At 36.5% G+C, this 21,773-nt stretch overlaps 1 protein-coding gene and 1 pseudogene across 3 annotated transcripts in view; both read left to right on the plus strand.

Moving 5' to 3' along the window:
• The first annotated feature begins 256 nt into the window (after positions 1-256).
• LOC135688235 (cleavage stimulation factor subunit 1) overlaps positions 257-21,773 on the plus strand; it is a 31,346-nt gene continuing 9,829 nt past the window's right edge. The window contains exons 1-9 of one of the 2 annotated variants that reach the window (XM_065204990.2): positions 260-607; positions 1,584-1,717; positions 2,325-2,411; positions 8,015-8,107; positions 8,639-8,679; positions 9,368-9,499; positions 9,972-10,094; positions 15,219-15,294; positions 17,236-17,315. In XM_065204990.2, coding sequence (XP_065061062.2) covers positions 558-607; positions 1,584-1,717; positions 2,325-2,411; positions 8,015-8,107; positions 8,639-8,679; positions 9,368-9,499; positions 9,972-10,094; positions 15,219-15,294; positions 17,236-17,315 — 816 coding nt within the window. In that variant the 5' untranslated portion in view covers positions 260-557. Of the gene's footprint in view, positions 608-1,583; positions 1,718-2,324; positions 2,412-3,960; positions 5,175-8,014; positions 8,108-8,638; positions 8,680-9,367; positions 9,500-9,971; positions 10,095-15,218; positions 15,295-17,235; positions 17,316-21,773 lie in introns of those variants that run through there. The other variant, XM_065204991.2, reaches the window with a different exon arrangement.
• On the plus strand, positions 10,111-15,205 carry LOC148957939 (uncharacterized; annotated as a pseudogene). Its single transcript, XR_016144941.1, has 2 exons — positions 10,111-12,048; positions 12,230-15,205. The product of XR_016144941.1 is annotated as an uncharacterized LOC148957939 (transcript).

Here is a 21,773-nt window from a genome sequence, read left to right on the forward strand (position 1 = left end):
TTGAGGGTTATTGTCAAGGAAGACTACCATTTGAGGGTAATCTTTTAACATTTTAGCTTCGACACTATATGACTCTGACTTGTTAGGCCATAATGGGAGCACCCCCTTGGAGCTCTACCCCATGAAGCCATTCACAGCAGGGCCACCGAGAGTCAGCTTGGGCCCTGAGCCTAAAATTAAAGTAGAATCAAGCAAGGGCTTGGGTGCTCTCCAGAACTAGTAAATGCCCCTTTTTAGACCACTCGACCCAGTCCTTTTTGAGCGAACGAACTGTGGAGCACATGTAGATATAAAAAAGATATAAATAAAGAATCGATCAAAACAGTGTCGGTGTGAGCCAATGTTTCTTTTTTCCCAGCTAAGTGCAAGCTAGATCTCGGGCCGGAAAAACTGGGATAAGAGGAACCAAGGAAAGTATATACAGCAGTCTAGTATCCGGCCGATTGCCAAGCATTGCAGCAGAAAAGACCTGTGTTGTTAGAGGACCGTGGCTAGGCCTTCTGGAGTAGAATTTTCGACAGGTGATCAAGGGAGGCTGGTCAGGGCAACTTTTCAAGATGGTGGAATCTTTGCGAGAGCGGGAAGTGCTTTATAAACTCATTATAAGGTATGAATGCTGACTCAAGCTAATTAAAGGAATATTAACATGTAATCATCTCCAAAAGTGGTGTATTGTTGTTGTGTTGTAATTGCAAAATGATACGGTAAATTGGGAACCTCTGACATTCAAGGATTTGTCCAAACCTTCAATCTATTAACTAAAATCATTAATTGATTTATAGAAAGAGTTTTATAGATACTCTTAATCAAGCACAAGGAGGATTTTTAATGATTCACAACAGTTAAACACTGGATTGGGAAGTTGTTGTTTTGCTTTATTTTTGCAACCAACAATAACCATTCCATTTAAACAGCGTAATGGGTTGGTTCTTGTTGCCATTTCTTAAATGTTTCCAAAAATCCAAAATTTGCGATAATTTTTCCATGACAAATGCAATTTTCTAAAAACAATTAGAGCTGGCACCATAAAGCTGGCACCCAAACCGGGAACTTAGTTGGGCACCCGCTTTATATTGCTCATGCAAACGTCTGCATGCTTTTACCTATTGGACGTGCAAAATCCCTAGATAATAACATTTAACATTGTTAATGCTAAAAAATAACTAACATTGTTTAATTTCAGGCATGCAGTCTCAAATTTTCAGAGTAAACTTGTCCATGCAAGAGACAAAGTGCCCAGTCTGGGCTGGCACAATATGCCCTTGTATACTGCCAATTGTTATTAGAACCTGGACTAATTTCTGTCTTAACTTGAGATCTATAATTCTATCCCTTCTCCCAATGGCATACCCTTATATTTACTATAGTGGTGCATATTTGGGCATTGTTGCTCTCAGCCCAACTGCTTCTGCTCACAGGATGCAGCTGTTGGTTGCAGCTGTTGGTTGCAGCTACGCGTTGGCAAAATCATACATGTTTGCCAACCTGATGATACTGTATAATAAGTCAAAGCAAATGAATAAATGTTGAGCTTCCAGCAGATGTATTTTTGTCAACTCCTAAGTTGCTTGATTTTCTCATAGCCAGTTACGATATGATGGCCTTGATATGGTAGCTGCAAATTTAGCAAAGTGTGTTGGACTGGAAACAACTCCCCTTTCTCCATCATCAAGGCTCCTTGGACTAATGAAGCTAGGTCTTCAGGAAGAAAAGAATGGTAGGGAAGTTTATTTGTGATTGTAATTAATGTAATGTTTACAAGCAATGCCAGTTACTTAATGCCTGTCTAATGTCACTGACCGAATGCCATTCATTTCTGTCGATTGGCTATCTCCTGTTGTATTAAATACCAGCCTTGCTGAGAATATCATGAAATCTCACTGGTATGACTTTGGCACAAGCTTTAACTTCCATTCATGTTTGAAAGTTAACATTAATAACACTGAAGTGGAAACCCATGACATTTGGTTCCCACATTCAATATAATTTATCACACTTTCAAGCCCTCTTTCCCTCTTTTTCCTTGGAAAGTTTTGTTGATCTACTCTAGCCCTCTTTTCTTTGTCTGATTTCCTGAATGTACTTACTTGAATCATTCTCTTCAAATAAATGTGCTTAAGAATTATGCCCTCTTTCTAATGATACCTTGTCACCTTCTTGTTTTCAATCTATGAATATATATAGGTTTTGATAAAACATTGTTTTCAAGCCCATATTACCATGGGTACACATATGATTGTGATCATTGTACTATTGAAAATTCTCATTTCTTAATAAATTTGACGATAAGATATATTGACTATCATATGCTTTATCTTAACTAGGAATTGTTCCTGATATGGAAACACCTCCTGGATTAGTACCACCAATTCCACCAGCAAGAGGACTGGATCTAGAGTATGAAACAGAAGGTATGCTCATTCTAAAGTTCATTATGGTCTAGTTGTGATGCTTTAAGACGGAATTTATTATTTAGACAAAACACTGTGTTTGTTCTATATTTTTGTAAATATAGAAGAGGAAAACAATATTTGTTTAATATACTGTGCCGTGGTCAACAGATCATGGCAATACATGCAGTTTTCTTTAGCTCTTAACAAACTTTTTGAGATAACTTACAATTCATATTCTGAATTGTATCTGAATGATAAAATGTGATTTCCAAATTATGCAGAATGATATACAACATGAAATAATAGAGCCGGGAAAGTGATGATATTATATAACTCTATTTTTAGAACTTGTTAATTTTGACCAAAGAGGCAGTAAGAATTTAGTGAAATACCCCTCTCCCCTAAAAGTGCAAAATCAGTTCAATATCCTACAATTTTCTTGATTTATTGTGAGCAAAAGTTTTGGAGTTGTCCAACATATTTTATGTTTTGCTTGATTCATTATTTTTAGAGCCAGGGCCAAAGTGTTTTGATGGTGAAAAAACCTGTACTCACAGGGTCATATCACAGGCAATTTGTCACATATCTTACCGATTTTGCACATAGGTTTTTATGGTGCTCTTCCTGCCATCTATTGAAATTCTAAAGATGTACTTTTTAAGCCTGCCTACTTTATAAGACAGTGATATGACTTGCATGCTCTAATTCATTAATTAGGATTTCATATATTTTAATTGGGATATTGCTTCATCTCTGGTGCATGAATTTATTTCACGAGTGTATGTCACTATTTGGATGACAAATCTAGTATTGACATAGCATGGAATATTTTGTGTTTAGTTTTAGTTGTTGTAATGTCTACATAAGGTATAGATGAGTTACAATTTGATCAGTGAAACCCAATGGTTTTTTTCACCAACTAAGTAAGGTCGAAATGGATGTGTTTTTAGCTGCATTGCAAACTTTCTAGTTTGTGTTTGAAATTGTGATTTGAAAGCTAAAGTATATAGTGAAATCGTTCCCATCTAGATTGAATTTTAGGACAAATATTCAGCAACCTAGCTTCATGTGGTGAGGTTTTTCTATTGAAGCTGAAATAAGCTAGAATATCTCAAATTGAATTTTTTGATAATTTTTTGTCGTGAATCGTAACCAATTATAAATATGTTGAAAAATAATAAGAACATAAATATTATTACCTACCAAGTACTATTTCAATTCTTAAAGTTTATGGTACTTTTTTTCTGTTTGTATTGAATCGAATTTAACCCGCAATATACTGAATTAAGATAGAAGAACCAGACCCAGATTTTGTAGACTAGGATGCTCTGAAGTCATTCTTCAAGAATCACTATATTTCATTCCAATTATTTGTTAAAATCCTTGGTTAAGTTAGCTAAATCTATAAACCAGGAAAAATGAAAGTAATGTATTTTCACTATTATGCTTGTCTTTTGAACTGTATGCTCAATTGAGAAATTGAAATAGCACATGGCCTAGGCATTGTGATAAATGTCTAAGAAAAGTTTGAATCTGTTCTCACATCCATTTCGATCTTACTTTGTAGGATCAGCAACTGTACGACAAGAAAACCGTACACTTGACTCAAATAGCTTGTATACTGGGATTTGTAACAAAGAAGTGTTTTTAAATCTGAAAGAAAGTATAGTTAGCGAGAGAACATCTGAAAACCTTGGGATTTCTGCTGAAACTACGAATACTGGGAAAATGGATACTGCTGTAGATGACGTCAATGATGATGTGGAGATCGATCTTAATGCTCAGCCTACATTAATTGCCTGTAAGGATGATGTGGGGACAGACCATGGCACTATGGGTGGACGATGCATTTTTGAGCTGGTGCGTTCCAGTAGCCATATTATCCCTGAAGATAAAACCACCGATATTTTAGACTCAGACATTGAAAGTAAAGGAGAAGTACCAAAAAAGACCGAAGAAACGGCCGATTTAATATTATCAAGTATCGTGGATTTTAATCCTAAAAACAAAGGGAAACTGACGGATAAAAACAGACACTCGGCAGAATATATTTCACGGGCTTTTAAGCCATATCGCGAGCAGCTTCGTTTTGAAAATTTCAAAGACTTGGTTTCAGCTGAAGTGATGAGTTTTGGAATTAACCAAAGTATATTTTCAAAAGCTGTACTCAAAAGGTCCCAAGGCTATTTATCAGACTTACTGAACCGTCAGGAAGCAATAATGAGCATGGAGGAGCCAAGTAGAATGTTCACTAATTTTATGAAAATAAAAAGCTTTTTAGACCTCGATGAGGCAGAACGACGTGTGCGCTATTACGAGTGCGTGAAAGAAGCCGAGGCTGAACAGAATCAAAATGACAAATATTCCTTATCAAAAGTTAATCGTCGAAAAAAAAGAATGTCATTTTCTAAAGGCGTTAAAGATAGTTTAAAAGCTTTATTTAAAGACAGAATGTCAATGCCTGATGTTGATGAGCTGACGGAAATTTCAGAAAAATTTGGATTAGAATTGGCAACTGTCAAGAACTTTTTTAGAAATTTCAAAGCTCGTTCGAAAATTTCCGAAACTTTATAGATGTAATTTTAGGCTATAGAAGTAGAATAAAACCTAGTTGTCAAGAATTCGCCAGCTACGATCTCAGTCAAGAGTCCTTTGATGGCCGTATAACTGAAGCTCTATAGAAAATGTAGCAGTATTCATTCAAAGTAACAGAAAGTGCAACCCCCTCCATAATCTAAAATTGATCATTCTCCCAATTGTCAATGAACAATAGGGTCCCCAAAAATGACAATAGAGTGCTGTTCTCTTGATCCTTTTGTTTTCACAAAAAAGCTAAAAAAATATCATACTTGAGTGCAATGCCTGCCAAAAGTACTTGGAACACCCAACAATTTACGCTGCATTTAATATCTTTCTTTCCTTTCATGAAAAAATTGCTTCTTCCGCCCCCTTCCTCCTTAAACAACGTTGATGATTTAGAGAAATATCATAAAAGAAGCGCAAAAAATGCTTCCTAAAATCCTAACCCGTTTGATAGTAAACCAACATTGTTCCGTGGGGGAGAGGGGGATGATTGATTTTGACCTTGGAAATTGATGTCAGTGTTCCAAGACTTTTGGCAGGCATTGTACTTTCCTCTCGACAATCCTCAGATGATAAAATAAAATCACGCAGGTTCTTATATTTAGGTAAGAACTTTTGCTTACCATAAGTCATAATCGAATATTTTATACTCTTCTCTGGATTGTCGGACAAAAAGTGCTTCGTGCTATATTTGTGCTTTTCCGTGCTATCCCCAAGCTTTGTTGTACCAATGGCTTATTTGCTCTTTGTTTTTATCGGCCTTCTTCGGCCATATGGCCGAGAAATTTCTTTCAACATGGCCCTTCCCCTCAAAAACAATCTTGGCTACTATTTGACGAGTTTTGTATCGAAACAGAAGGCAACAAAGGCTCTAAAAATCTCATAACAAGCAGTGTGTGGAGTAAAAAAGGGAATTCTTTTGAAAATGTTTAAAATCAAAACCAGATTTTTAACAGGTATTGTAACGTAGAAGTTCTAAAACGTCCGAGAAAGGTTAGACTTATTTATTAAAGCATAGAATCTATTTATTTATTTGTATGTTGTTCACAAATGGCAGTATTAAAAGCAAGATAATAACATCACAAAATAGACAAACTTCTTTTTCCGAATGCCCATTCAATGCATTGAAAAATCAGAGCTATAGATATTATAGAGAGATATTAAGACCTATTTATCAATTCCTCGCTATTAGATTTCAATTTTACAATTAACTGTTGCAGCAATTAGTCATTGAAGATAATTTAGGCAACTTTAGTTAATGCTATCAAAAAGGAAAGCATGAAAATTTAGAAAATTAAGTTGAGAAATATCAAGAAAAATATCGTCCTCTAAAAAGTTTACAAATAAGACGATAGGGAGAATAGCATAACAATTTGTATTATAAAGAAAAGCGTTGAAACAAAAATTAAATATTGTTAATTTTTAAAATTCTTTAGTCTCAGTAAATCCATAAAATATATAAAGCATGAATGTTTTTACCGTAATGTAGGGTTTTTTTTTAAGTTAAGCAATTTCGCATTGCCTGGTAAACATTTAACCATACTTTTAACGTAAAATCCATGTTAAATAAGACATTTACGAGACGTTAAACTACTCAGATTCACTGTTTCCGCCTGTTTTTACAGTGCTACTCCCACAAGAAAATATTGTATGGTATCTAGCCTAAAACTCTGAATTTATGCTGTGGTTTGTTGATAAAGCTGAAATCGAAACTTTCTCAAAAATCTCTAAGTCTTAGTTTCGTTAATAAATACGTTTATATATAAAGCATGTTTAAACCTACATATGCTCTTGCAACCGAAGTTCACCGTAAACTGACGGTAGAGAGCTCATGCAAGTCCAAGGTTATGATGCAGATTATGAATCATATATTGATTAATTGATTGTCATATAAAATAAAATGCCATATATTGATTATTTGTAAATGTTGTAAAATAGAACTCAAATTTATTAGTCGATTTGTAGAGAACGCTTTCTTATTTGCAATGGCCTATGGAATAGGTGAATGCAAATAAATTTTATTGTAGTGCTGACATAATTGCCATAGCATTGGAGCTTAGCTTTTCTGTCAACGCATTTTATTGAAGAGACAAATTGAAATCATAACATTCCCATTCAATGCTTTTTCGATAAAAATTCAACTGTTTTTCATTGTTTTGAAATCAACTGTAATGCCAAATTGATATTTCAAAAACTGCTCTATCTTAAAGATAGATATATTATATAGATATTATGCAGAATATGTACAACACTTAAACAATGTGCGGGTTTAAAGTATGAAAAATATCTTATAAATGAGATTATCTTCAGGATTCGAGCATCTTCGTTTTTTTGTCGTCTCGTTTCTATCTACCAATGTTGTTATCCTTGATTATGGCTGCATGAAGCTGTACCATAAAAGATGGCCTAGTGCCATATTTTTGACTATGTATTACAGGGAAAATGAGGCTAGTCAATAGTTTGAAAAAGACAAACAATATTGGAGCGTTAGTTATCTATGATTCTTCAATAATTTAGTTTTGTATAGAAGCATATTGCGAAACTTTAATCAAGTTGTTTTTTTACTGATCATCTATTTAAATTGTTAAAAAACATTACAGTCTAGAGCTTTTGAATACATATATATATATATATTGTAGATATATAAATTTTGTGATGTAAATTGTTCAAGCCGTCTTTTCTAGTATGGTTAGACCTATGTGTGGGTTCTTTTTTTTATTGGCAAGTTTTAGTTCTAGGGCTGACTACACCACTATTATCAGAAATGATGTGATCACAGGGGTAAGAGAGTCTCATAATGTAATTGGGAAACTATCTTACATCTTTTTTTTCTAATTGCTGCCATTTTCGTCCCCCACCCCCTCCCCCTTTTCACCCTCCACTCTTTCCAGCATATCATGACTGGCTTATGACAAACTTGATGTTTTCCTCCAGGTCTTTTGATGTCTATCTTGTGATGATAGAAATATTAATGGCTAGCACTATTGCCATTGGTGTGTTGTTCCTTCTGAAATATAATGTTATGTTTTGTTTTTTAGATTACGGCACCAGTCCACCAATGAGTCAGTATGAAACGCATTATGTAACTGCTCATAAGGGACCCTGCACAGCAGCTGCCTTTTCTCACGATGGTAAGTACTCATTCAAATGGTCACGGCATTTTGGACTTAGAGAAATTCGCCTCCCTGGATTCACCAATAATTAACTTTCTTTGCATTTCTTGCAATCTACCTTATAAATCGAATTTATTTCATAGTTAGCAAGGCAGTGCATACGAAACATCACCGCTTTAGTTTAGTTTAGACTTTTGTGAGATTTGTTCTCAGTCACATTGCTTCTTCCTAGTTTCTTCCAAACTGTTGACAAATCCTACGTTTGTATATATATGCATCAAATGTACCATAGCCAATCCAAACAAACTTAATTAGCGAATAGTTAAGTAAAAGAAATAATATTCTCTAGTTTATAACACAAGAAATGCAATTCTCTTGAGCGTTTTATTTGTTTTACCCACACGAACCTCTGCCGTTAAATCAGCACGTGACTAGATTTCGTGGCGAAATAGCCTTTCAACGTTCTACCCTCTATTCCTTCGGCTCTTGGATATCTAAAACGTTGCCCATTTTTGAAGGTTTTAAAGTAATCTTTGATTCCATTCATAGGTCGATTGATAACAACAGGCTCCAACGATGCTTCTATTAAGGTAAGGCAGTATAAGCCTTATTTCCTCAGTGTTGAATCAACCCTGTTGATGCCCACATATAATCAACATGGGATCCTTCCAATGAAATTATCGTTATTGCTTTCTGACTCTCTTTAAAAAGATCGACGAGAGGCTTTAGGTGCGAGGATACTGATTCTGAAATAGGTCAATAGAGCTGTGGTTGTCCTGTCTTGAATTGTGGCACAACCTCTGATGTCTTACGACATTTTCGCTTTGTTGCATCTAAAACATAAAAATGTCTGCTTCTAAGTTAACTTACTTAAACCCCACTGTGTCATCCTTGTTTTTGTGTCATCCTTATTGACTATGCCAGAGCGTGAGGATGGCAGGTTTGCTCCTTTAGTGGAGCGCACATCCTTGGCTGGCAATAAGTACCATGAAAAACACCAAAAGAGAATAGATCAAGGGGGTGAGAAGTAAGTGCTAGAAAGGTACCCTCAAACAATCATTGCGTTGTGTTGAATGTATGTAGTTGTGGATTTTGAACCTGCAGAAAGTAAATCATAGGTCTGGAAATTGAATATAATCGTATGGAAATTTAGTAATGAAATACGTTGTAAATAGTACAAATATAGAAAACATCAGTTCATATTCTTAAAAATAGCTGGAGCTGTTCATTGAAACCGTTTTAAATTGTAACTACACTGGTACCGATGTTTGTTAATAGATTATCGATGTGGATAGAATGTTGGCAAAGGCTGCACAGAGTCAAGCGGAAAGACAAGCGGAGAAAGAAAGCGACGAAGGAGCAGGCATGAAGAACCACCCCGTCATGAGAACGATGTACGATCATGATTCGGTGAGCGCATGCGTCTTTCGTACCATACCACATGTGTATATGTTTGCAAATGTTGTTTGCAGTTTTGATGAAGTAGCTCCTGTTTTTATAACCATTGCAATTTGACACTGCTGTTATTGAAAAGCTCTCGTATCATTTAACCATTTGATTCTATAGTATCATGGGCAAGATGATAGTAACATCGTAATATGAACAAGAAATTGCCGAAGAGAAAAAAGTCATAGCAATACGTCAAACAAATTGGTTCCAATATTTGGTCTTTTCGGTTAAAGTCAGCTATATAGTCACCTTCTGACGATGGACACCTTCACACAACGGAATGTGATTTGTGTCCAGGAAGGGTCTGTTACATGGAGCGTGTACTTTAATGGATAATTAATGAATAAATTTAATTCTCAGTAGTGCCTTGATGACCTTTTATCGATGTGAAAAGGGTTCGTCATTTGTGCTGATATCATGCATACAATTTTAGACGATCACTTTCTTGGAATTTCATCCTACTATTCCCATATTGGCATCTGGAAGTGAAGACAGGACGGTGAAGTTGTTCGATTTTTCAAAATCGTCCGCTAAAAAAGCCTACAAAACGATTGAGGTAAAATTGATGTGTTTTACCTTTGTTTCCTTTGTTTCAAACAAACACAACTAGGTAAAAATAACTAGCATTTTGCCCTGGTATGCGGGGCTTCAACGGAGCAAGTATGTCTTAATGCCCTTTAATTTCTTCTTCTTACATGACTGGTAAACAAAACAAGCCCAGTACAAATTTTTCCTATTTTTCATGGCAATCATGATGCCTGTTATCTGACTCATACCTCATTCATATCAAAGTTGGTACAAAGCATGTTGTGATCGATCTTCCTAACAATCTGACTCTGATCCTGGTCCTTTCTATCAGACCTCTTGCGATGCTTAGTTTACTGAGTCAGTTCCAGAAACTGTTCTTTGGAAATAAATATGAATGAGTACGATAGATTAGTATCAGTTTTACAGAACAGTTCATAACAGAACAGGATAAATATTATCTATTTGAATAAGAAGTTTTTTTCGTTTTTATTCTAGCTGTTCTTTTCGAATATTGAAGCTCGAGAATGGAAATAGCTTCAATTACCCATTTCCTTGAACAATTACTTTCTTTTTTAATGTTGAGTCTGAACTGAGAATGTTTGTGACAGATTAGATACTAACATCACATCATGTATGTGGGTCATTCCATGTCAATTCACCAGAGCATTGCACCACACCTCACCAAACCAGCTAAAATTTGGCACAAATGTTCCCACTAATATGATAGAAAAGTGTGCCAATTTATTCTGTGATAGCCCTTACCCTTTCCCTTTGCTACTGGGTTGCCATTATCCTAGTTTTACCCCCAAATTTGGGCTGCGCAGTGTCTCAGAACCTTAGCACTTCTTCAAATTTGACAAAAAATACTTCCATGTCTTCAATGTGGGTGCAATTTGGTGATTAGGGCAATGAAGGGCTGCAGATTCCAAAAATGCCACTGTTTTAACCATAAGGGTGCTAGAAAATCTCATACTGTCCACAAAAAGTTCATGAAAATTATCTACCACTTTTTACCTATGTACCTTATGACCTAACTGTAGGAAAAGGCCAACCCACAATCAAAAGATATCTTGTGATTTTAACAACTACTATGTTCACTCAAGTTTACTACAAAGTCTCATGATGGCCTTCATTGTACTTTAGAAGATATGACACTGCAAATTTTGGGGTTTTTCTGTGCGTGCGCAGGACTTTAACAGAAAATGAAAATTAATAGCAAAAGATATTCCAAATGTTCCATGGCCTGTCAAATGTAGATATTGTGGCAAGTTACATTCTGAACTATGGTAGAATCTTTTTCATGTAAACTGTAAAGTTTTTTGCAGATTTAGCTTTTTCGCAGATGTTTATACTTGTTGACCTGCACATGCTCAGAACCCAGATTACAATTTAATCCCACAAGAGAGACAGCAATGATCTTGGTATGGACCAGAGGCAATCAAAGTAATTTTTGTTGGGTGGTGGAGTTTTGATAGAGCAAAAGGTAAGTGCACTCACTACTTGCAACAGATAAGGGATGAATGCTTAATACTCTCCACAAGGATACATAGAATATCTGAAAGGAGTTATTATAACCTTATTGAGCAAAGAAACTTTCAATGTGAAATCATTGACTAATTTTGTTGGTTTCTTTTCGGATTACTTAGATTACTTTTTCTTAGTGTATTCTTTATGTTTATGTTTTAAGGGTGCAAATTTATCTCTTTGCAGCAAATAATGGATTTACTTGAAGAATGTACCATTGGGTCTGACCTTCCTGTTGAAACGTGTCATAAAACAATTTATGATAAAGAAGTTGGATTAATTCCAGTTGATAAGTTGGACGAGGTTGAGACAAAACTTGTTGGTTATAGAACAGGAATTAATGAGCACAAAATAAAAAAGCATCTGTTACCATCACAAGCAGACCCTACTGGTAAAATATGAGTTGTACCAAAGGAGATGTTGTGATCCATTTAAAAACCACTCCAAGCCAATCAAAGGTATGTAGTATTGGTTTATAGAGGATTTTTACTATGGCATGATCATAATCCTTTTTTCCAGATGATAACATCTGCTGTTGATTTAAATTGTATTATGCATGCAAGAAAATTATTTGCTTTCATCAAACAATTCATTGTTATTTTAATTTTGATAAACATCAATTCTTTTCTTTACCAACAGGGAGTTTGAGACCAATCTCATTGGAACTGGCAGATAAGGCAAAAACCAAGGTGGCACTCATCCCAGGTCAGAAACTCTGCCCCAAATGTCGAGCACAAGTTAACAAACTGCTATGTAATGCTGAAGTTGAAGAGCTTGAATTTGAAACAGGAGATGAATGTGATGAGGATATTTGAGAGCTTGAAGCAGATACTTCAACAGAAACAGATAAAAGAAGCGTGGATGAATGTTTCTCTGCTAAAGGAATTTCTCCACTCAAAATGCATGGGCTCCACCAGTCAGGCAAAGTTCGTGAGGGTAAAAGAAAAATTTCAAATGCACTAGAGTGCATGAAGACCAAACTGAGTAGGTCATTGAGTGTTGACCCTGAGCAGTTATCGGATTATGAAGCTTTGAAGTTTCAAAAAGAGATCTTAGATAAAGCTAACTGCTTTGATAAAATGATAGAGCTTTTGGTCTCAAAAGTAAAAAATGTATCATCAGCTAAAAATAAAATACAGATTTTGACACTTGCCCCTACAGACTGGTCTCACAAAAAGGTCATGGACGTTTTTGGCGTTTCAGAGTATGTTGTACGCCAGGCTAGCAAATTGTGTTTAGAAAGTGGTATTCTTGCCGAGATAGAACCAAAAAAGGGCAAGTCTTTGGCTGCTGACACCATTCAAATAGTCGAAGCTTTTTATCAGGATGATGAATATACACAACTGATGCCGGGCATGAAAGATTACATTAGCATAAAACGTAATGTACATCAGCAGAAAAGGCTCATCTTGTGTAACCTTAAAGAGCTCTTCAAAGCATTCAAGGAACAGAATCCAACAATTGCATTGGGATTCTCAAAATTTTGCAGCCTCAGACCAAAATGGTGTATTATTGCTGGTAGTTCAGGTACGCATGCTGTATGTGTCTGCACCATTCACCAAAACATAAAGTTGTTATTGGCACCCATGAACATCACATACAAAGATTTAATGAAGTATATTGTTTGTGATACTAGCAGGAGAGACTGTATGATCCATAGATGCCCAAATTGTCCCAAATCTTTGAAGCCACTAGAAGAATTCTTGTATGACACAATTGAAGAGTTTGAGGATGCAGAAGTTATTGAGTTTTCTCAATGGACAACCACTGACAGATCAACTTTGACAACACAGAAGGAATCTTATCCTGCATATATTGATTTAGTTGGTTCAAAACTGAATAAGTTAGCTCCCCACTCTTACATAGCTAAAGCCCAATCAAGATACTTGAAGCAAGAAAGGAGGAACTGGGGAATAATGATGTGCTGTTTCTTGGGGATTTTGCCGAGAACTATAAATTCATAGTGCAAGACGAGGTTCAAAGCTTCCACTGGAGTAACCTGCAGTGCACTTTACATCCAGTATTTATTTACTACATGGATGCAGGTGCTGTGCAACATAAATCTTTCTGCATAATTTCAAGTGACAACACACATGATGTAGCATTTGTCTATATGGTGCAGAAGAAAATTATCCACCAAATCAAAGCCACAATGCCAAATATATTAAAGATTGAGTATTTTTCTGATGGTTGTGCAGGGCAATACAAGAACTACAAGAACTTTGTCAACCTGTGCAACCATCAGAAAGATTTTGGATTTAGTGCAAAGTGGAATTTCTTTGCAACGAGTCATGGCAAACAACCCTGTGATGGCATTGGTGGGACTGTGAAAAGGATGGTTGCAAAAGAAAGTCTTCAAAGAACGACTGATCAGCAAATCCTTTCAACTGAGTCCATGTACGAGTTCTGCAATTCTTTTGTTCAAGGTGTCAATTTTATTCTGATTGAGAAGGAGGAAATAGATAAAGAAAGAAGGAACCTGACTAAAAGATTCAAAGATGCAACAACAATCCCAGGAACTCGAAGTTTTCATCATTTCAATCCACTTGAAGGAAGTAGAATTGCCATGAAACGATGTAGTGAAGATGAAAACTATGACCTTATCTACAACTTCTCTGCTGGTGCTGAAACAAAAATAGTTCAATGTGTTGTTTCAGGATATGTTTGTTGCAAGTGCGACAACAAGTTCTGGATTGGCATTGTTCTCGAAATTGACACTGAGAATGATGACTTGCTAATAAAGTTCGTGCACCCAGCTCTCCCATCACACTCTTTTTACTGGGATCAGGATTTTGAAGATACATGTTTAGTACCATCTACAAACATTCTTTTCACTGTAGAAGTTCCTACAACGCCAAATGGAAGAGCTTACCACTTGTCGAAGGCAGATACAATATCTGTGCAAAAAGCAATTTATGCAAAAACATTTTAAATTGACATGAAAAAGATTCTAGCATAGTTTGGAATGTAACTTGCCACAATATCTACATTTGACAGGCCATGGAACATTTGGAATATCTTTTGCTATTAATTTTCATTTTTTGTTAAAGTCCTGCGCACGCACAGAAAAACCCCAAAATTTGCAGTGTCATATCTTCTAAAGTACAATGAAGGCCATCATGAGACTTTGTAGTAAACTTGAGTGAACATAGTAGTTGTTAAAATCACAAGATATCTTTTGATTGTGGGTTGGCCTTTTCCTACAGCTAGGTCATAAGGTACATAGGTAAAAAGTGGTAGATAATTTTCATGAACTTTTTGTGGACAGTATGAGATTTTCTAGCACCCTTATGGTTAAAACAGTGGCATTTTTGGAATCTGCAGCCCTTCATTGCCCTAATTACCAAATTGCACCCACATTGAAGACATGGAAGTATTTTTTGTCAAATTTGAAGAAGTGCTAAGGTCCTGAGACACTGCGCAGCCCAAATTTGGGGGTAAAACTAGGATAGTGGCAACCCCCTAGCAAAGGTAAAGGGTAAGGGCTATCACAGAATAAATTGGCACACTTTCCTATCTTATTAGTGGGAACATTTGTGCCAAATTTTAGCTGGTTTGGTGAGGTGTGGTGCAGATTCTAAACTTTTGCTGGTGTTTTGACATGGAATGACCCATGTACGTTTTTTAGGAAGCTGAAACGATCCGTGGTATTTCCTTTCACCCGGCCGGGGATCACATACTTATAGCCACGGATAGTCCAACAGGTGAGGAAAACTACTCAAACTGTGGAAATTGCATCCAAGGTGTTTTATAACCCCAATGTAGAATAATAGAGACGCTTTCTATCAAATATGAGTCTCTACTCATGACACTCACTAGCTGAGTATTTCAGAAACCGTTGATTTAACGTTTGAACATAAAGCCAACAATTGAACATATCTTTGCCTTGGTACAGTAGAATCCCGTTATAACGTACTCGGTTATTACGTACTTTCGGATATAACATACTGGTGTGCTTGGTCCCGGCAAAAGGTGTGATTGGTTTTATTCAATTTTTACTTACCCTCGTTACAACGTACTTCGCTTATAACGTACTTAATACACTGGTCCCTTAAAGTACGTTATAACCGGATTATACTGTAATAGGCATAAAAACTACAAAAGTTAGCCTTCTCTTTTCAAAAATAGACTTTTCATCAAGAGACAGGCTGCGAGAGGGAAGTTCAATCGAGGGATTCTAGTCGGACTGTCTTTGGTCTACTCTTGCAATTTGAAAACTCAAAATAACGTAAACATAATGATTTACAACAACAGACTAAGATATTTGATGAAGATGCTTCAATCTTTTTTGCTTCAAGGCATTGAGTCATGACTACATGGATTGGGTATACCCTAAGTGCCAAAATCCGCCGAGTCATGGCCTTATGACTGCGATGCTATTGGTTGACTTGAAACTAGTCACATGAACTCACCTCGTACTGATTGACAAAACAATTTACATCAAAAGCAAGTTAGGCCTGGCTCAAACGTCGCACTTCTCATGTTCCGAACCTAACTCGAGAATTAAGTACATGAGGGGCGCGACGTTTGAATCAATTTGGTACGGCAGATTTAGTTAGGAGCGGCAGATTAGTTTGGATCGGCAGAGCTTGCCGAACTGCACGGCTCCAGCACGGCACGGTTTCAAGCGTCTAACTTGTCATGTACCGGACTCAATTCATAATTATATTTAATTTATTTTCCTTCCCAGAATTCATTTCTTTCTTGGAGAGCGCATGCGTTTCAAACGAATATTTGAGATTGCGCGCCTTAACCAAGATACTTCATGTAACAATCCTAAAACCCATTTGGCGCGACATAATTAAGTTCGACGTTTGAAACGGGAGTCGCGCTAAACATGCTCGAATGTCGCTCCAAACAGAGTTAGGTTCGGCACATGAGAAGTGCGACATTTGAACCAGGCCTTATCAACAACGGATGCAAATATCACATTAAAAAAGCAGCGATCACGCTGAAACCAAATGACCCCCTATAGAGAAGGCCTATTTACCATGACTCAATGCCTTTCATGTTCTTTATACAAGGACTCGTACCAGGTTTATCAAAAAAAATTTTTTAGAAGATTGAGTACAGTAAACTGTATCTAGCCCATTAATTACCAACTGCAAGAGCTAGAATATTATCTTTCTCATTTTCCTGGGTATGAAATACTTAAATGAAGACTTCAAATCTTCGGTCAAATTGCTCTTACAGAAGAGCCCGGTAGTGTCCTTGCCATTCCTTCTCGCCGCATGTTTTCTTCATTGTAGTTACACCAATGACGTCATGTAGGGCTAAGAATGATTTATTCAAACAATATAGATTTTATCATCAAAACTGTTTTATTATCGTTTTTTGGGCACACTGTGAAACAGCTATTTGTAAGAATCAAATTGATTTTTCCAAAATAATAATTCGTCATTATAATGACTGGCTGAATTTCTTTTATATTATCTCACGATGGTTTGGTACCTTCGTAAATGAAAACAAATGAGACTTATCTTGAGAGGTTGGCTGTCAAAATCTTTAAAAATCAATTCAACTTCGACTGCTTTGTGCCCTGCTTATCCTATTAGGTGAACAGAACCTCTTGAAATCCTATGTCAAAATCATGACAGGCTATGTCATTTATTCCTCTAATACTCTTTGTTTATAACCGTTTTTAGTGCGTCTTTATGATCTGAAGACATTCCAATGCTATGTTTCAAACAACCCGAGGGATCAGCATACTGGTGCATTGACGTGTGTGAGTCTGTTTTGATATATCTGCTGCTAAAGTCGTTGAATAACTTAATTTCTGTACTATTGTATTGAGATCGTCCTGTTATTTCATCGTCTTTTGTCTTACTTCCATCATTCGTTTCTAATCTATAAAGGATAATCACCATTAAGGTTTTGTCCTGTCTCTTGATGGTTAGTTTCAAGATATCCATATCCTACTTTCTGAGGATCAATTGCGTCTAGTTTGTTTGTCCTAAATTATACCCTTTTCCCAGGGGCGGCGGGGAGCAATAATAAATTGCTATTAATCGCGAGCGAAGCGAGTGAACAACGTGGGTCCGGGGGCCACGCCCTTTAAAAGGGCGGAAACGCCCATCCTTTACAAGAGGGATACAGATATAAAGTTATCACTGCTCCTAAATGATGGTCTATTTTCCAAAACTACGCTCGTTTCTGAAAAATCCACAAAAATTTCTATTAAGATACGAAATATTTTGAAAAAAAGAAAACATTTCGTCTAAGCTCAAACATTATTGTTGTTTTTATTTTATTTTTACAACAAACGTGTATCGCAAATTGATCATTTTTTCAAGCACATCTATGAAAAAAATTGCAGTTATTTTCTTGAACTTATCCGTTCCTTGTCTAGGAAAACTCGCAACTCTTGACTGTAGTTCCCTAACAAGTCCATCAATTCAATGAAATTTCCCCTGTTTGGAGAGAATTTGTCTTCAGAATGCCCCCGGAAAGCGAGTCCTTGGGCAGACAAGTAGACTGCAACATCAATATGGTGCTTCATCATCTTTGAATATCTTGATGCATTTTCATTATGTCTCAGAATTTCTCTCTGTCTTGCTTCATCAAGTGCACTGGCCACATCCACATTCCCTAAAAGCTTGTACGAAGCGTGACATGTCATGTGACTTTTTGATTCTTGGTGCCTGTTAGCAACATTCGACAAATTCCTGCCATCAGATGCAAATCCAGTTGGTTGCACGAAGCAAGCCTTCATCTGAAATAAATTATGTGAATAAATTGATAAAAATTCTTCTATTATCACCCACATTTTTATAAAAGTTACAGTGGAGTTGCAACCTTGTTTTTTATATTTAGCTCGATTTTAGCATCAAACTGCTCTTAATTTCAAATAGTTGTTTGTAGAAATCGAGGAGCGTATCACCTTCGTACACCTTTGGCAAAAATACTAATGTTTTAAAAAATCTCGGACGCCTTTTGGGAAGAGTGATACACCCCTTGGTATCTTGGTAGTAATGGAAACAATTACAGCAAATGTAGTCTTTACCTAAACGCCTAAACGATAGTTAACTATGCCTAAACCAGGGGCGGACTGGCTGGTCGGGCTATTCGGGCGATCGCCCGAAGGGCCGGTCGGTTTAAGGGCCGGTTGATAAAAGTGCAAGAAAATAAATTAGCTTAAAAAGTGAATGCGAGGCAAAAAACCAACCCATGCGTTCATCTGTTTGCCTTGAATTTTCAGAGACTTTGTGGAAAAGAATAAATAGACACGCGAGTACTCCAAAACCATCAAACTTATGAATTCATTATTGTCACCGCAGCCCAAACACACTTCTTCAGGAAACATATTATTGACATCTTATAATATTTTCTCTTGACGTTATTTCCTTTTTGGCGACATATTATACTGTAACACCCCAGTTTCAATGCGATACAAAAGATTTTAACCTGCCCTGATGTCTTTTTACTTAGCTTTTGCTTGAAGCTGGTCATGTTTTTCCCTAAGCACAAGCTATTGCTAAATGTAATAAATTTAAAAGTCCAAAAATTAGAGCTCACTAAGCGATTTGCTCTGTGATGTGAAGCAATGAAGATGACATACGTAGAACAAGGGAAGAGCAAGAAGACTTCGACCAAAGGTGATGCACAGAAATTTCGAGAGGAAAAGCTGCGAGACTTAAAAAAGGATTCAGCTACGATAGCTTAAAAAAGGATTCAGCTTTTTTATCAGGCAAAAGCGACAAACGTCACAAAAAACGGCAGGGTCTTGCTCTTGCTCCTTTCAATAAACTCATACAAGTTATGGTAAGTTAATTAGGCCTATACTATTATAAGTCAAATGCACCCCCCCCCCCCAACAGGGGTATGGTGCTACACGATAAAATTTCAACAGGGGTGCCCATGTTTTCTTTTTGGGGTCAGAAATTGACAAATCGATATTTTGGGCTGCTGAAAATCATTGTGGTTTTCCGGAGGATTAGAAAATTATTTGTCACAAGTGGAGTGTGATAGAACCTTTTCCACTTTAAATATATAAAAAACAGATTACGTAGTAATTTTTCGCAGCCAAACCTGGAGTCATTCATGTTAATGTTCTTAGAAAAACACCTGTTAGATGACATCCAGAACAATCACATTATCAACATATAAGTTACTGTATTTAGAAACAAAGTCAAACTAATGAGTTAAAATTTTTGTTTGTTTACTATTTTGTCAGCATTGACATATTTAACATGTTCTGTTAACCATGTTCTGTTAACCATGCACAAAATTGCTGAATTTAAAAACTTGTTTTCCTTACAGACTAAAATTTACTTGCATTTTCCTCAAGTTTTTTATTTGCTATTATTATGGGCCGGTTTGATCAAAATTGGCCCGGGCCAAAAAAATTAGCCAGTCCGCCCCTGGCCTAAACCTAAACATTAAGTTATAGATGGTCAGTTTCGTAAACTTGAGCATAAGTAATACTAAAATGGCTTCTTGTAGGGACTATGACAGGGACATCTGATCAATCGGTGTCTTGTGAATAAGTGTGTTCATGAAAATGCCACAATTCCTTGCGTTTGTAAAAGGTGGCTACATATGCAGGGCTGTTTAGACTACCGCGGCTCTCCGCCGCTCGTTAAAAGCCCTGCTATTCATCTTCAATTTGTAATAGCAAAGCCGCTATAAACGAGACTTTCCGACGAGAGAAAATAGTAAATAGAAAATAGTAATCTTCTTACCTTCAAATGATCTCCCATGACTAAACATGGCCAGCAGAAATATGTATTCTTCTCTGAATCACCACATATCCAAGAAAAACCTCTATACACAGCTTCACACGAACGACTTTTAACTTTAACATCGGGGCATGGGCGTCCGTCTTTTTTAAGACGAAGGCGCTGTTCATGAGTTAATTTACCTCCTTGCATAGATATGAGGGAAAAGACAGTTGAAACACCCCATCGTACACCACCTGACGCTACTTGATTCATTTTGTATCTGAAAAGGTCTCTACTCTCTTCCCAACGTTTATCGAACTGACGATTTGTATGCGTGATCGCGTGTGAGCTCTTGCTATTCATTCCAAGAATTTAATAGCAAGGCTGTCAGATATGCGTATTTCACAATAGCCCGTTGCGTCACACCATAGCCACACTATGGCGCAACTCCTATTAGTTTCCTCCGTTTGCTATTCAGAAGGGCCAAGTAATAGCATGGCCATCGACGGCCACAGCGTGGATCAGAAAGGTATACACGCGGCATTCTTTGAATAGATTAAGTCGGGCAATCGCAATATCAAAAAGCACAGAGGGGTCAAATAAATCATGGAATGAAGGAACTGGATAAGGAAATCAAGATCCAGAAAAGATTTTACTCGTATAATTTATGTTACATTAATTTGTCTAATACAAAAGCAGAACATTTCTTTGGAAAAAAATTGCTATTAATGAAATAGCATAAATAGCACTGTCCGCCGCCTCTGCCTTTTCCTATGCTTCGCCAAAAAGTAACCAATTCTTGTTTCCACACGGCATATGTGCAATAATCTCCTGTCACTCATCCATTTTTTGTTTAAAAGATGTTTAAAGAAGATGCCAAATTCAGTATAAAGTTGCTGTATGGTTAAGGAAACGACTGAAATATATTTTAATATCTTTACTCAATTTTATACTTTTTGATTTAAAAGGATTTTTTTACCGTAAGATACTGTTGTTTATGTTTCTACCATATTTTATAACGGGAAATTTCTTCTACCTCCTCTTTACTTATCTGCTAGACATTATAGCAAGAAAACTGTTTTGAATATTACCACTCTCACTAGATCCAAATAGATACTGCATCATTTTCTCCAGATGTAAAAATAGGCCCAGTTATGATGACAGTTCGCGCAAGCACTTAACAGACGACTTCACCATTGAATTTACTTGAAATAGATTTTACTTGAATTCAGACAGGGGGGATGCCTTCAAGTTTTGCTTTCACTCTAATTAAACTTCAAAGCAACATTGTTTTTATTGTTGGGATGCAGTAATGGCACATGAAAAACAGAAACACGTTCTCTAGCTCCCTCTCTGGCTGAATCTGAGTAAGATTGAAATTACCAGATTATTGTACTTTCATGTTGAAGGAATTATGAGGTACCTTTACATCGGATGGAGATGGCAGAATGCCTAACTTTAGTGTAACAAAGAAAAATTTGTAACATTTTACATTAAGTGCTTCCTTGCCATTTTTTCATCCC

The sequence above is a fragment of the Rhopilema esculentum genome, chromosome 19 (genome assembly GCF_057945365.1).
Source record: "Rhopilema esculentum isolate cy_ngs chromosome 19, ASM5794536v1, whole genome shotgun sequence".
Taxonomy (NCBI): Eukaryota; Metazoa; Cnidaria; class Scyphozoa; order Rhizostomeae; family Rhizostomatidae; genus Rhopilema; species Rhopilema esculentum.